At 31.6% G+C, this 18,189-nt stretch overlaps 1 protein-coding gene across 1 annotated transcript in view; it reads right to left on the bottom strand.

The window, feature by feature from the left end:
• LOC112639109 (neurotrimin-like) overlaps window positions 1–18,189 on the bottom strand; it is a 216,624-nt gene continuing 198,435 nt past the window's right edge. The window contains exons 7-10 of the mRNA XM_025412044.1: window positions 10,999–11,148; window positions 5,558–5,626; window positions 5,336–5,437; window positions 1–566 (exon numbers count right to left, since the gene is read on the bottom strand). Coding sequence (XP_025267829.1) covers window positions 358–566; window positions 5,336–5,437; window positions 5,558–5,626; window positions 10,999–11,148 — 530 coding nt within the window. The 3' untranslated portion in view covers window positions 1–357. The remainder of the gene's footprint in view (window positions 567–5,335; window positions 5,438–5,557; window positions 5,627–10,998; window positions 11,149–18,189) is intronic.

The raw sequence follows: 18,189 nt of genomic DNA, 5'->3' as shown, positions 1-18,189 counted from the left end.
TTTAGCGAATAGGACAATATTGGTAGTTATATTTTCAATCCAAATGCATTCTTGCACAGTGATATCAAAAATTGAGTAAAAAAAATGAATAATGCAATATATTATAAACCGGGGAGGGGAAAAATCTCTAATATATGAGCAGTTTCATTCATTAACAAACACAAGACAACTCATAGTCCTAGTATGATAATCATCTTTCTTGTTCGGCGTATAATATTCGCTGTGGGTTCTTCAATGAGTCTGTGCTATTCACCCTTTTAACTCGTCGATTAATTGATCCCTTGCACGAGGAGAGATTTACAGGATTTTATCCTGAAATTGGAAGGACTTCGATCAATCATCCCCATGTCGCGATGACTACGACAGGGCGGAAAGCACTATTATGCAGATTACTGCGCTGGATCGCGTCACGCAACGCCACGTGCTACTTGTAGAGGACATTGACTGCGCCGTATTGTCAGTTCTTCGTTGTCCGCCGTCATCGATACTTTTGTGACTGTTAGTGTCAATGACGTTTTCGGCCTCGTGATTCCCCTCCTGGCTTGGTCTGCTCCGAGATCGCGTTTCTAAAAAATACGAGCAAAATATACTATTCCAATCTTTCCCAATATATTTAAAAAGTATACAGTCCCATTTTAATGTCCCACCCCAAATAACTTTCTTATTTTTAATTTTAGAAAAAGATGTTTCAGACAAAAGTTGTATGGTTTCTAGGGGGACATAAGATGATGCCATTAGTTTGACCTCGAAGAGTCACATGAAGGTTACGTGAAGGTCATTTTGAATTTCTTAAATGGAATACCCTATATATTTTTGCATATTCTTGTAGCTTATTTCGAGAGCTTTCCAAAACACTATAAATAAACATTTTTTCATCAAGTTTTTGAGTTATGAGGCTTGAAATCATTTCTTAATTTTACTTTTTGAGTTATGAGGCTTGAAATCATTTCTTAATTTTACATAAACCATAAAATATCTTGTAAAATATTTTTCGATTATCTTACCTTAATATTTTTATTTACAAAATAATGAGAGGAATCAATTGGTGTAAAGGAAAAACATAGTTATTTTTAAGAAAAAATATGTAATTGTTAATTGCAAATTACATATTTTTTTTTAAAACAACTATGTGTTTTTTTTACACCAATCGATTTCTCTCATTATTTTGTACATAAAAGGTACATATCAAGGTAAGATAATCGAAAAAGGAATATTTTACAAGATATTTTATGGTTTATGTAAAATTAAGAAATGATTTCAAGCCTCATAACTCAAAAAGTACTTGATGAAAAAATGTTTATTTATAGTGTTTTGGAAAACTCTCGAAATAAGCTACAAGAATATGCAAAAATATATAGGGTGTTTCATTTAAGAAATTCAAAATGACCTTCACGTAACCTTCAGATGACTCTTCAAGGTCAAACTAATGGCACTATCTTACGTCCCCCTAGAAACCATACAACTTTTGTTTGAAACATCTTTTTCTAAAATCAAAAATAAGAAAGTTATTTGGGATGGGACATTAAAATGGGACACCCTGTATAAAGCATCTATTCAATGGAATATTTCATCGGAAAAGGACAAACTTGAAAAACATGTCATAGGTTTTTAATACTTTGGAGGAAACGTGTGAAAATTAATGAACTGCCATGAATATTTTTCCATAATCTTTTCGTCGCATTTATTATTTATACTTTCCGGAAAAAAATTACTCGATGCAAATCGTCAAGTCGTCTGGTTACGCATTATCTTTCGTCTTAGTATTCATTGTGCCCGTATCCGCCCCGGACGCCGGAATCATTTCGTAACCAGATCGCATCCAATTCACTACTCCTCGAATTGCCGCGACTTTGCTTATACCTACTAGTTTACATGATAATCGAAACAAGTTCGGATACCGTCCCGGGGTGGCAGCTCCCGGGTGCAGATTACTTGCCATAGTTGGGCCGGGGTACGGTAGTTCATAAACCGCGTGGGATTTCATCAAAATCCCGTCGAGAGTTCCGCGTTTGTCGAGGTGGAGGACGACAAAGAAGGAAGAAGCTATGGGGGAGGGAGGGATTCTCCACGGTGGCGTGGCACGTTGCTGGAAGTTTTGCGGAATAAACTTCGCGCCTTCCGCGAAACTTTCCGCACGAAAGTTCCGCCACTGCCCGGCGGCGTGTAAGTTCTCGCATTACGTCGGGACCGATGATTTAAGACGACGTATCCTGGCGAATTTTGGGTCGCGGCAACGTATTTGCGGAAGGTGACGTGTTTTCAAGTGCCCCCCTCTTCCGCCGATCGTATAGATCAATGTTTTATTGCTTGAATTACGAAAGTTTGATCGTACGTATCGAAACCAACATATAAATAACATTATAAATTCAATATGCATACGGTCAACCATGCCAACCGGAAGAAAAATTTCTTTCTTTTTGTTTTCTTTTTTCTTTTCTTCATTTTAAGGATGTTTTGTATCTATGTATTTTCAAAATATTGAGAATTTAATGAAAATTGTACAGAATGTCCTTACATGTGTTTAAAATCTTCAGTACAATTTTTAAATCAATTCACTAAAGCGGTCACAAGTTATAAGGATTTTAATTTGCACCGAATTAATATGTGTTCTTATGGGAAACGTATAAAAAAAAAGATTTTTATGTTTTTATATTTCCTTAAAATATATCATATTGAAAATATTTCCTAAAAATTTCAAATTATTCGGATGCAAATTGTTGACAATTAATAACAATAAACAAAATTTCTTTCTTTTTGTTTTCTTTTTTCTTTTCTTCATTTTAAGAATGCTTTGTACCTATTTTCAAAATATTGAGAATTTAATGAAAATTGTCACAGAATGTCCTTACATGTGTTTAGAATCTTCAGTACAATTTTTAAATCGATTCACTAAAGCGTCCACAAGTTATAAAGATTTTAATTTGCACCAAATTAACATGTGTTCTTATGGGAAACGTATAACCACGTCGATTCAAATGACAAAAACACATGGAAATAATATTCAGAATTTGTTTAAAATTTGCAAAAGTTTACAGGATACAAGATACAATTACAAATTTACAAGATACAGAGGAAATATTTGGTCAAGTAATATATTTTACAAGTACTAACTGGTTAAAAAGATATTAAATATAATTCAAATAATAATTATTCAATATCAAATAATAATAATTTAAATAAATGAAGTTAGCCATGTATCTGTCACAAGGCGAAATTCTCACAATTTCTTACTCAAAATACACCAAAAATGGATATATTCGGATATAACACAATATTGATTTTCAGCTAATTTTTCAGCTGAGATTATACATACAAAACATCCTTAAGGATGTATTGGACGGACCGTCTGTCTTAAAAGTTAATCCAAAGTATCAAAAAATTAAAGTTGAGCAGAATACGAATTCTAATTGATCAAAAATTTTTTAAAAATCACGAAATCATACTTCAAAGTATTCTTTAATATAAATAGGTTTCAATTTCCAAGAAAATGTTGCCACGTTTTATCATCAATATTGCGTCAAACCGATAATTACAGTTATTTTTTAATAATAATTTCAAAACGAGCAAGTAAATCGTTTGAAAACTTTGTGGAAACATTTTTACATGTATGAAGAATGTAATATTGCAAAATGAAATTTTTATCATTGTTTTTTTATAGTTTGTGAATAATTTATTACCTGTCTCTTGAACGTTTACATAAGATCCTATGTTAAAATCGCAAAATTCAAAAATTAATAACTTTTAAAGGAGCAAGTAAAAAAATTTGGAATAATTCATGATGATTTAGAATATTATTAAGAATGTTAAATTAAAAATTCACGGCGATCTCATTGATTGTGATATATCTCCAATACAACCTTAAGCTATCTATTTTTTCTAATCATATATAGGAAAAATCTGATTATAAAATTATTATTAAACAATTATTATTTAATTATTATTAAAATTATTATTATTAATTATTATCCTTTCTTAGTCTTTATATTTGTTTCATACTTTTTATCGTATAATAAATAAATAAATGTGTTATAACATCGACACTCGACTCGTATTGCTATTGAAACTGATTTATTAATTTTATATTTCGAGTCTTATACTTTTTATTATTATTAATATTAACAAATTTTTTCAAACCTTGCAAATGTATTTTTATTTTGTATAAATTATTAGACACAAGACTAGCGTCCAATCAATCGCTTGAAAACCAAATAAATAAGTTATTATGCATTAACTTTAATTCATTCGTTATTCACTAGGTGTAATCTTAATTACATTGAGTGAATAATGGAAAGCGATAATCACTAGGAAGTACAGATCCCTCGAGGCATCTGAAACTGTAGTTTCCATTCAAGTCCCAATGCGGTTGCCAAATCTCACCATCGTCGTTCATGTGCACACATACACAACCACAGTCGGCTAATCTGATTTTTGTTTCCTCTAAAAGTTTCAGGAGGTTCGCACGATCAGAGTTTTGAATATTCAAACTTGTTTTGACAACACACGTAACTGTCGCCGACATAATTGCAACAACGGCGGATGCAGAGTTGGAATTGCCACTTATAATGTGCGTAGTATTAAAATATGACGGAAAGGCGAACAAACTTTTCTCGCTATAATACGAATGCGTATAACAAAATCAAAATTGCAGGTCGTGCCTGCTACGACTTTTGGAACAATCCGAAATGTCTTTCATTGATTACATAGTTTCGAACTTATTATACTTGTAATCCATGTTTAACGAATTTTATTCTTTTTTATACAAGAGAATCACTTTATATTATTTATTATTATATTATATTATATATTATATTATATTATATTATATTATATTATATTATATATATTATATAATATAATATTATATTATATTATATTATATTATATTATATTATATTATATAATATTATATATATTATATTATATAATATTATATATATTTTATTATATAATATTATATTATATTATATTATATTATATTATTTATTTACAATTATATATACGTACTATTTCTTTTTCTCTTTCAGTGAATTATAAATGTAATTGCATTCAACGAAAACATTTTTCTAGTAGATAACGTTATTTTTTATTGTATTGCGAACAATTATAATTTCATATTACATTAATTTCATATTACAGAAAGCAAGATTCTCTTATAATTTTCTTTTATTAGGAGATTCCAACGCAATTTAAAATGAAATTAAATGACTTTGTACGATGTCTTTCCGTTGAAAATATCCTAGTGTTTGTCCTGAGGCTTTAACCTTGTTTAGCGCGAATCTCAGCTGGTGATAGCGTAAAAAACAAGTTAAAAGAATATAATGGAAACCGAGCGTACCTTCGCTTCTGACGACAGTCGACAAAGATGCGTCGGTTATTTCATTAGAACCCGGCTCTAGACTAGGTACCGGCTTTTGTCGCGACCACTGAATATTTTCCACTAAAAAAAAGGTAACAATATTTTTCTTGTTAGAATTGTTTGTACAGCTGTACAGTTACTGATACTACTGTTGGTAGCATACACATTTATGAATAATAGATTGCATTAAATAATGTTTACCTGGATCCACAGTAGTAGGAACGGGCATTGTACTTGTCGTCGTCGGTTCCGTTGTAGGCGTTGGTATATCTGCAAAAATTCATAATACTTTAATATCCTCTTATTGAATTAATGTATTAAATAAATAAATTGTAACTACACTAAATTGTAACTGCACTAATTGTAAGTAAATTACACTAAGCAATATGTAACTACTCGTGACTTTTATGAAGAAGTTAATTAAAATACATCACGTACACATGTACAATAAATCTATAGATCCGTGTTGAATAATAAATTATATAAATATTATATAAATATTATATAAATATTATATAATAATTATATAAATATTATATAAAAAATTATATAAATTGTGTGCAGACGACGTGTTATGACTTATTTCTTGTGACATGGATCAGAATAGAATCTAGCAAAACAATATTTTACTGCATTATTGTTTTAATAAAACGAAAAAATAATTAATTTTATTACTTTTTTACAATAACTAAATTTTATTATATTGATTTATAATATTGATTTTTTTTGTGAATGCGGAATTTGCGAGTATTCTGTACAAAGTGTCGCGCGTTTGTCTCATTGTATCTTAATTAGTTTGGTAGAGGTTTCCACAAAAGGTGCACATTGGAATTCGGAAGTGCTGTGCAAAGTATTGTCTGTACACATCTGTTTGCATCATGCATAATAAACCATTTTCTCGAATGAATACAACGAACTCTATAAGTGCAATGAATTCCAACAACTTGAGAAAAGGAAGCATTAAATTAAACGCATTAAAGTAATGAAAAGTAATTGATTAAAGAAATTAAACTAAACGCATTAAATAAATGAACAATAACGTATCAATTATTTAATTAATAATTAATTTTATAATAATTAATTTTAAGGTTTAAGAAATAAAAAATCCAAATAAATTTATTCTTACGTTATTTCGTTAAATATTTTGCAACAACAATTAATTTATTTTATATAGTGCTTGGCTCTCATTTCTTACATTTCTTACTGTTTATTGCAGAATTTATTTAATCTATATCTGTGACATGAACAATTGACAAATTTAATTATATGTATATTTTGGGATACGATAATTCACGAATATTAATTTTTAATGAACATAAAATATTTATGCTCATTAAAAATATATATCTGCCGACGATAACAGTTAGCTGGTAGTGATAATTAGCCGACAACAGAAAAAGTTTTTTTCTTTTAATTTCAAAATCAATGTGATTAAATATAATCAGGATAAATGAAAAATACGTCCAATATTGATCAGAAAAATCGATAAGCTATGCAAAATAAGTAATCAATTATTGATCAGAAAAAGCGTAGCACAAGACATCTAAAATTTAAAAAACTATTTAATTAATAAAATTTACTAATATAATTCTCGAATTCTCAATTTTAATTAATTATTTAAAAAACTGAAATTAATATTTGAAATAAAAAATCGATGAGCTATGTAAAATAAGTAATCAATTATTGATCGGAAAAAACGTAGCACAAGATATCTAAAATTTAAAGAACTATTTAATTAATAAAATTTACTAATATAATTCTCGAATTCTTAATTTTAATTAATTATTTAAAAAACTGAAATTAATATTTGAAATAAAAAATTAACGACAACAAATATTTATAGTAAAACTGAAATTGAAAAAAAAATTAAGGAATTAAAATTATTAAAATTAATTTATATCAACAATAAATAATCGTCAATCAATTGCGATAAAGTTCAGCTCATTCTTAAACGTATGATTTTATTTAAGAAACAACGCTTGCAATTAATGAAAAAAAGAGCATCCTCCCTCTTGTCATTCAAATAAAGTTAAGCAATTAAAACTAGTAACGCCGGTTGCCATTGTAGCAACTTTCGGTGCGGATTGAAAGGCCGAATTAAAATGCTAATGCGCATTAAATCGTCGACACAATCGAACGCTTATTTAAGCGGCTTAGCGGTAATCCGCCGATTCGGCGGTCGCGGTAAAGCACAAAGCTAGGAAGTTCAATCTGCAGAGGCGCCAAGGCGAAAACCTACAATTACTGATCGATAAAGGAGAAGGAGAGGGCTCCTTTTTTTCGCCACGGTAAAAGGAAGGGCTGAGTGGAGCGACAAGGGTTGGAAACTCAGATCGACACTCGCGGTTATCGGTGATTCACCGCCCTTTCTCGGGAAATGCGGATTTGCGGGGGAGACAGACACGACGGGCTGACTTTCACGGTGCTCCTTATCACCGGGACAAACTCGCTCTTGATATCGAATCAATGAGGAGTTTGAGGAAAATACCGGCAAAGTATCTAGCCGACGGCGATGATTGATACAGAAACTCTTCCGAACGAATTTTATTCTTTGCCGCGCGGAAACGCCAACTCTTCGGCTAACATTTCATCGATTAAATTATGTAAATGCACAATAGCAAGGATAACATTTTTTCTGTCGGGTACTTTTTGACGCGACATTCCACCACATCCGATTTACAGTACCGGCCAAAAATATATATCACCTTTATGTTTTTTGAGAATAACTTAATTCAAAGTGAATAACTTAATTCAAAGTGTATATATATATTTCTGTCTGATCACATGTTTTAATAGTGGATATATAGATTACTTAACAACAGACTTTTCATTAAATAATGAACACAGCAACTTAAGAAAAATTAATTAAATATATATACAGGGTAAGGCGAAAGTTCCGGAACGGCTAAATATTTCAGAAAATATTAATTTTTTGAAAAAATAGTTTAGACAGAACAAAATGGCTTTAAAAAATCTATTAGCTGATGGTATTTATTTGACCTTGGGATGATCTTGAAAAGCGCGGTCAAGGTAAAACCCAAGGGTCACCATAAAATTCTTAAATGGTAACCCCTATTTTTTATTACATATTCTTATAGCTGAGATCGAGAGCTTTCTTAATTTTACATAAACCGTAAAATATCTTGTAAAATATTCATTTTTCGATTACTTTACCTTTATACTTTTATTTACAAAATAATGAGAGGAATCAATTAGTGTAAACAAAACACATAGTTGTTTCGAAAAAAGAATATGTAATTGTTAATTGCAAATTATATATTTTTTCATCGAAACAACTATGTGTTTTCTTTACACCAATTGATTCCTCTCATTATTTTGTACATAAAAGTATCAAGGTAATCGAAAAATGAATATTTTACAAGATATTTTACGGTTTATGTAAAATTAAGAAATGATTTCAAACCTCATAACCCGGAAAGTACTTAATGAAAACTAACTTAGTATAAGTATAGTGTTTTGGAAAGCTCTCGACTTCAGCTATATGAATGTGTAATAAAAAATAGGGGTTGCCATTTAAGATTTTTATGGTGACCTTAATCGCGCTTTTCAAGATCATTCCAAGGTCAAATAATTACCATCAGCTAATAGATTCTTTTTAACCATTTTTTTTCTGTCTAAACTATTTTTTCAAAAAATTAATATTTTCCGAGATACTTAGCCGTCCGGAACTTTTGCCGTACTCTCTAAAAGTGAATCAGTGTATTATCACTGAAAAACAATAAATAGTCACTGATTACAGCAATCATAAGTACAGCACTATAAATCAGTGATATTTTATTGAAAGAATCAGTTAATAATTTTGACTGTTTCAATCAGTAATATTTCTCAATATCAGTAATATTTCTTTCGTTATTGTTAGTAATATTAAACTACAATTCATCTCTCTATCTATTTCATGTAAAATTAAAAATTTTGTTTATATTTATTAAATATTTATTATATTAAAAATTTTATTTTATTTCTATTACATGCATATTGAACTTGTTATTTTAAATAGATAACGAACAAATAATTTTTATTAAGTCGCCAGACATTTATTTGTCCGACTTACAAAGATCGATTTAATATCTGAAGCCTCTCTATTGAGATTGTATCAGAAATTAAATCGAAGTAATACTTCTAATTTTAAATGTCGCTCTTTACAAAATTTATATAATTCTTATAACTAAAATTAAGTACGAGAGAGATAGCGATTGTAGTGGTAAATAAACGAACTAGCGATTACTGGTTTTACAGTAAAATTTACTGATTTTACAGTGAATTTTATTTTAACTGACCATAATCAGATATAAGATAAAATAACAAAAAAATAAGCGTTTCCATTGAAAATCAGTAAAATACTCACTGATTCTCAGTGAAATCTTATTTTACTGTTTAAATCAGTGATATTTTCACTGATTCACTTTTAGAGAGTATATACTCTGTATACACTTTGAATTAAATTATCCTCAAAAAAAAGGTGATATATAGTATTTTTGACCGGTACTGTATATCTGATATCTTGACTCGAATGTATGTCGCTATTACGTTTCCACGGTAGCAAACTTCCGCTATCGCGTATACGTCTGTCAACAATAAAACACGCTGATTTTGATGTCTCCCTAGCGGCTCTTCCATTTACGCCCGCATGTGCATTCGCGGTCCAGCATTTCTCCCCAGAGTCTCGCGCCTTTCGAGAGAGATTCCGGTTATCGGAGAGCCACGATTGGCGATAGGTGCCAGCATCTCACTTTTCAAAGCCGACTTATATACCCGCGATTTATTTCTCGCTCGTTGTCTCCTAAAGAACTTGCTTGCTCGCTTTATCGCGTCGTCTGATGGTCGACTCGTCGATCCCGTCGGGATGCTTAATTTCTCATCCGTTGAATACGTTCTTCATCTCGCGGCTAACGATTTCTGATAACGCGGTCCAAGTCGCGGAAAGAACGAGGGAAAGTGCGACGGCCGCGCCGATAAGCGCGACCGCTTGACAAATGTTCGAAAACCAGCGCGAAAATCGATATCGGCCCCGATAAATCATTTATATCGCGTTAATATAATATTACCGTCGTAACTTTGCCGGATCGCTTTCTGATCGCCGCCGTCGCGCAAATTGCGCGATCAGTTTGATGACATATCGTAATCGCATCACGTATATTGACGTAGCCGTAAAATTTTTCACGAGATAATCCTGATTAGCGCAACCGTCATCGATATATCGGAGAGGGCGCGGAAAGGAAAATAACGAGGAAATTAAGTTACGAGTAATGCGCGTACGCGCGAATAAGAATAATAAATTATTGTCGCATTATACGATGCGGGTGCGCGATTAAAATGTACAATTTATCAAAATATTTGACGCGCGCGGACTAAAGAACAAACATTTATTATCGATCGGCCGATTTATATGTAAGCGTTAAAACATGTTTGAGAATGTTAATTTATACGAGTCGAGCACACACAAGTTTAATTTGGATTAAAACAAGCAGAATCGTTTGCTAATTTGCAAATCTATGTAAATGACAAAATTGTAATGCGCTAATAAACAAGAATATGAATGCGGTTTCCAATTCGCATTATACGGTGTCGATCGATTGAATAAAAATAATTTAATATGATATAGAAATGTATTTTATACTCACGATAGAGCTTAATGCTGCCGTCCGTTTCGCCGAGGGAATTTTTAGATATGCATTTGTAGCTGCCGTAATCGGACATCGCGACTGAACGTATCATTAGTTTCATATACACCTTGTACACGTTGTCCGAGAAGGATGCCTCGTACTTCTCCCCTGTAATTTCAAAATACTGCGATGTAGAAATGCTTCCTATGTTGTTTGTGCATAAAATTAATACGTATTGTCCCTGGTGAAATTATAAAGAAGAGTATTAAACGAGCGAAATGCTATATGCATAAAGTTTCTGATTCCACAATTTAACCGCGAAGGGTTAATAAATATGAAGCGAGGAAGGTGTTTTACGTTTTCTTTGTTGCCGTTTAAAATTGTGGAATTAATCTATGATGAGAACTGGTTTCGTTGAAACTAAACGTACACGTGAGAAAAAAAATCTGGTTGCATTAATTAGAATTCTGGTAGATTCAACCAGTATGTCTGTTGGAAAATGAACGAATCAGAATTCTTGTAGAAATTACTAATTGTAAGATGAATCTGATTAATTTATTCCTCTTAAATTTACCAAATTTTTTCATTAATAATACTAAGCTCACCAGCACCAAGTCATCTAAAATTTTTTCCATCTAATCAAAAGTCATCTCAAAAGTCTGATTAATATTCTGAATTCCAACAAGATTATTGGATAAATTCAATTCAGATTATTGAATAAATTATTTTAAATTCATTTTGTTAGAAATTAAACTGCACTGAGAAAAAAATCTGGTTGCATTAATTAGAATTCTGATAGATTTAACCAGTATGTCTATTGGAAAATGGACGAATCAGAATTCTTGTAGGAATTACCAGATGAATCTGATTAATTTCTTCCTGTTAAATTTACCAAATTTTCTGGTTAATAATACTAAACTCAACATCAACTCGTCTAAAATTTTTTCATTCTAATCTCAAAAGTCTGTTTAAGATCCTGAATTCCAACAAGATTATTAAATAAATTGAATTCAGATTATTGAATAAATTATTTTAAATTCAGTTTGTTAGAAATTAAACTGATAAACAGTGATGCAAGAAGGAGATGTAACTCAAACACACATAAAGAGCTAGCGTCCTCTTTCTGACACTACTGCTCATAAGAAAACAAAAATATACTTTGGATTTAATGTTAATACTAGTTCTTTATATACATTTCATGGCAAATATTGAATACGAATTAAGTTAAGAGTAGCAAGCAAAAAAATTAATGTGACAAGAAATTTTATAGATCCAGAAAATACTAACCAAATCCTTATAGTAAAATCTATTAAACGTTCTAGTTATAAAAAATCTTATGATAACTAGAAATTCTTGTTTGATTGAACCAAAATGCCTTCAATCATATACGTCTTGTACAATCAAACGATTTTTTTCAGTGTAGGAAAAACTGATATGACGAGTATAATATTACATATACGTATATTTAGAATCTATACAAATCGAGAAACAATTTAATATTCGCGCAAGATTTATTTCATTAAAATATCGAATAACCGTTCTGTGCTCGCATTACATTATAAACGCATCTACGTGTTATTATGTTTCAAAATATTTAAAATGGATTAATAAAAATTGTATATGCAATTATAATGTTATTTAATCGGATAATATCCTTATATTATTACATTTATGTTATTATGATGTACGCACGTGATGATGGCGCGTATATTTATTATTAAAAAAACTTGAAAGTATTACAAGCGCGCGACCCCCTCCCACGTTTTCCACCTCTCATTTTCTACCGGATCGAATATAATATAACGATATTCAAAAATGTGTTTGCCAATATCCCACGCTTCCAGTGCGCCGCCCTTTACGGTTCACTGTGCTTTGTGCTCTGTCAACTAGAAAAACTAGCATTAGGGTTTCTCACGTGAACGCATGTTACCTCTCATATTCACGCGTCAGTTTGGACTTCGAGTCCGTTTAAATCATTCCAAACGCTTTGTTTCTAATTTCGTTTTTCGTTTCTTGCAAATCAATATGAATATAAAATGTTCCGGGGTAAACACATTCTTACATAACATTGTCTTAAAATATAAAAATGATCAAATATAGTAATTCATTTGATTTGTCATACAATTTTATAATTATGATATAATTATATTATTTTGTTCAATATATAATAATAATTTATGCAGACCAATATTTCAATTATAATATATTATTATAATAATGTTTTGATATATAATATTTTAAACAGAATTATATTATATTATTTTAACCAGACTTTCCATTTCTTTAGAAAGGAAAATCTGGTTATTATTTTAACCAGACTTTCCATTGTCTTTAGAGACAAATTTATTTATATTAGAAAAAATATGTTAACTAAATTAACTATTCGTAGGAGATTTTTATATATCAAAATTTAATGTAAACATACTTATCGAGGTCCTTAAAATGCAACGAGATTTAATAATTACACAGGCCTGGGAGGTTCAGTTAGAAAGCAGAGTAAATGAATCTGATAGATTTTGTGACGCTGAAAACAAATCTGACCGCAGAATTTTCCCAACACATCAGGTTTTTGAATAATTTGTAGTTGAATGGCCCAAAAATGCTATTTTGGCCAATTTCATGAATTTATTGTGGGAGAACCAAATTTTTTGAAATATTTCTGCCAATGGTCGTATAGTGCTCGGTTTCACCTTTCAAATCCACTTTCGATTTCCGCCGCACGATTTTTTTTCGCTGAGATATATAAGTATGAAGTTATAAAAAAATTTACATAGACATCAATATGATAGATCCATCATTTTGAAATTTGAAGAGACTGACATATCAGATTGGATTGCCAAAAAAAAGTATTGTAAGTATGTTTACATTAAAGAAATATTTAATACAGTTGTTATATTTTGATAAATCTTTTTAAATTTTATTCCTTTTTATTGTGATTCTATCCGCCATATTGGATGCACCATTTTTAATTTCAAAAGGTGACAGAAGATACTTAAAAATATGTTTTTATTCTAATTTTAATTCGTAGTAAGATAGAGAGGTGACACGGTTAATTTAAAAAGCTTACTGGATTCCTGTGCATGACCGGTTTTATAACTTGTATATCTGAGCAAAAAAATCGTGCAGCGGAAATCGAAAGTGGATTTGAAAGGAGAAAGTGAGTACTATATTACGCCATTGGCAGAAATATTTCAAAAAATTTGATTTACCCACAATAAATTCATGAAATTGGCCAAAATAGTAATTTTTCTACATGTCATTCAACTACAAATTATTCAAAAACCTGACGTGCTGGAGAAATTCTGCGACCAGATTCGTTTTCAGTGTCACAAACTCTATCAGATTCATCTATTCTGCCTTTTGTAACTGACAAAAGCTCAAATTTCCCAGGCCTGTGTTATTTATCAAATTTATTAGATTCATATATTTGAATACTACAATCATCATCTTCTATTTCGGCACAAAATTGCATTTCTTAGAAAAGAGAATCTCGAGGGAATCTCACTTGACCGAAAATAAGATGGAATGTTATTATGGTGGGCGAACACGCCAACCACTCGTTAGGGAATGGTAAAGTAAAACTGGAGAATCATGCGTGATCACGTGACTAATTTAAGATACAAAGTTTATACTCGAAAATTGTGAAACTTTGCATATTCCTTTAATTATCTCTCAGCTGTTCATCTATCAATTGTTCATATTCGAATGTATCATCTCTGCCAAAGAGAAATTTTCCGTAAGAATGAAACGGTACTGGAATATAAAGCACAATATTAATACTTTGAACGAATTAAAACCAGTATTTAAATTGGAAAATGGCACACTGAGAAAAAATCTAATTGCATTAATTAGAATTCTAATAAATTCAACCAGTATGTCTGTTGGAAAATGGACGAACTAGAATTGTTGTAGGAATTACTAATTATAAGATGAATCTGATTAATTTATTTCTGTTAAATTTACCAAATTTTCTGGTTAATACTAAACTCGCCAAGTCATCTAAAATTTTTTTCATCTAATCTCAAAAGTCTGTATAATATTCTAAGTACCAACAAGATTATTGAATAAATTCAATCCAAATTATTGAATAAATTATTTTAAATTCAGTTTATTAGAAATTAAACTGAGAAAAACATCTGGTTGCATTAATTAGAATTCTGGTAAATTCAATCAGTATGTCTGTTGTAAAATGGACGAACTAGAATTGTTGTAGAAATTACCAGATGAATCTGATTAATTTCTTTCTGTTAAATTTACTAAATTTTCTGGTTAATAATATTAAACTCGCCAGCACCAAGTCTAAAATTTTTTTCCATCTAATCTCAAAAGTCTGTTTAATATTCTGAATTTCAACAAAACTATTGAATAAATTCAATCCAAATTATTGAATAAATTATTTTAAATTCAGTTTGTTAGAAATTAAACTGATAAACAGTGATGCAAGAAAAGAATGCAGCTCAAACACACACAATCAAAGAGCTAGCGTCCTCTTTCTGGCACTGTTCGTAAAAGAAAAAACATATACTTTGGATTTAATGTTAATTCTAGTGTTCTTTATATACATTTCATGGCAAATATTGAATACGAGTTAAGTTAAGAGCAAGCAAAGAAATTAATGTAACAAGAAAATTTATAGATCCAATCAGAAGATATTAAACAAATCCTTAGTAAAATCTATTAAGGATGTATTGGAGATATATTACAATCAATGAGATCGCCGTGAATTTTTAATTTAACATTCTTAATAACATTCTAAATCGTCATGAATTATTTCAAATTTTTTTACTTGCTCCTTTAAAAGTTATTAATTTCTGAATTTTGCGATTTTAACATAGGATCTTATGTAAACGTTCAAGAGACAGGTAATAAATTATTCACAAACTATAAAAAAACAAGACCAATCAGAAAATACTGACCAAATCCTTATAGTAAAATCTATTAAATGTTCCAGTTATAAAAAATCGTCTAAAGGGTCGTCTACAATGGCCGTAACATAAGGTTGTAAGGCGTAAGACTCAAGAAATGGACCAAACATAGTCGAGTATTCTCTTAATACTTGACTATGATTGGTCAATTTCTTGAGTCTTACGCCTTACAACCTTACTTATGCTACGGCCATTGTAGACGACCCTTTATCATGATAATTAGAAATTCTTGTTTGATTTAATTCTTGTTTAATAAAACGCCTTCAATCATATACATCTTGTTGATACAATCAAACGATTTTTCTCAGTGCATTAATGTTTCGATTTCTTTCGATAGAGAAAAAGTGTCGCGATAGGGGAGCTAGAGTGGAGCGGGATGAGACACGCGAATGCGGAAAGAAGTTTTGATTAACAATTCGAGGTGGCGGCGCATTCGGAAGAGAGTGAAATCTATAGGTGTAATGACCCGCGGCAAAGCGGAGAGGCGAGGTATTTTCCCAGCCGGTAGGAAAACTTACGTTTCCGAGATAGAGAAAGAGAAATGTGTACGAGGAGAGGGGGCGGAGATTCAGGAGGTGGGGGAAAAGCGGGAGGAGGAATAAGGGCTGCGAAAGGGTAGAATGCATTTATGTAGTGCCACCATTCGAGCCGCTCGCCCTCCCTCGTCCTCCCCCGCGCAAGCGGAAGAAAAACTTTCGGCCGGCTTTGAGTTTGAAAAGCAGATGAAAAAGTTTAACGACGTTGAACTACGGTGCCGGCGGCATTACTCGCGGCCTGGCCGGGGCATCCGCGAATGGATTCCGCAGGGATAAAACTGCTTTTAAACCCGAAAGTCGGCGGGATATCCCGATATTTTGTGTGTTACTCGTATCTCCGGCGCGCGCCGCCCGCCAACATATGTGGGCATGAATCACCGCCGACTTGGGGAAACTCAAACTGCCGACGTAATTTCCATCCGCGGCGATCGCTCACGCTTAATTTCGCCCGGCGCCGACGTTTCCGCGATCACGCGCCCGCGTCATCGATCACACGACACTTCGGGACTTTTGCAAACGCAATCTGGTTGTCACGTTTGACGCATGCAAAATCCGTGAAAAAGAAGACGACTCCATCGTAATAAAATCAATAGCCGCGAATGACCCGATAGAGAGTCTCGGGGTCGACAAACGGAGATCGCGAGGCGATTTCGCGAGAAAGTTAGCAACAAACGTAAATATAAATAATACAGGCCTGCAAAAAAAGGGTCAAAATTTCTTTTTAAGATGCAATAGTGATTTTTGACGTAATTTTGTGCGATGAATCCGAATCTGGCCGCCGAATTTGCGTAGCACGTCAGATTTTTGAGTTATTTATAGTTGAATAGCCCAAAAATCGCTATTTTGGCCATTTCATGAATTTATTGTGAGTAAACGAAATTTTTTGAAATATTTCTGTCAATGGCATCGTATAGTACTCACTTTCATCTTTCAAATCCACTTTCGATTACCGCCGCACGATTTTTTTCGCTCAAATATACAAGTTATAAGACTGGTCATGCATAGGGATTTAATAAGCCATTCTAAATCAACCGTGCCACCTCTCTATCTCCCTACGAATCAAAATTAAGATAAAAATATACATTTTTAAATACCTTCTGTCACCTTTTAAAATTAAAAATGGCACATCCAATATGGCGAATAGAATCACAATAAAAAGGCATAAAATTTAGAAAAATTTATCAAAATGTGTAACAACTGTATTAGACATTTCTTTACAATATTTTTTTGGCCAACCGAACCTGACATATGTCAGTCTTTTCAAATTTCAAGATCATGGATCTATCATATTGATGTCTATATAAATTTTCTTACGTCATACTTATATATCTCAGCGAAAAAAAATCGTGCAGCGGTATTCGAAAGTGGATTTGAAAGGCGAAAAGGAGTATTATACGATGCCACTGGTAGAAATATTTCCAAAAATTTGGTTTCCTCTCAATAAATTCATGAAATTGGCCAAAATAGCGAGCCATTCAATTACAAATTACTCAAAAACCTGACGTACTACGCAAATTCGGCGACCAGATTCGAATTCAGCTCACAAAATTACGTCGGAAATCACTATTGCATCTTTAAAAAAAACCTCGCAGGCCTGTGTAATTAAATTAAAAATACAAAGGCAATAACTACTGCGCCAAGTTGAACGTAGCAAAAATATATTAAATTGACTTATCAGCGTGAAGTCATAATGAATCGAATAATTGCATGGATGTAGATCGTAAATGTAAAAAAGCTAAAAATTATAA

The sequence above is a fragment of the Camponotus floridanus genome, unplaced genomic scaffold (assembly GCF_003227725.1).
Source record: "Camponotus floridanus strain SB8 unplaced genomic scaffold, Cflo_v7.5 scaffold47, whole genome shotgun sequence".
Lineage (NCBI taxonomy): Eukaryota > Metazoa > Arthropoda > Insecta > Hymenoptera > Formicidae > Camponotus > Camponotus floridanus.
Note: the sequence above shows the minus strand (reverse complement) of the source record. Positions and strands in the feature narration are given on the sequence as shown.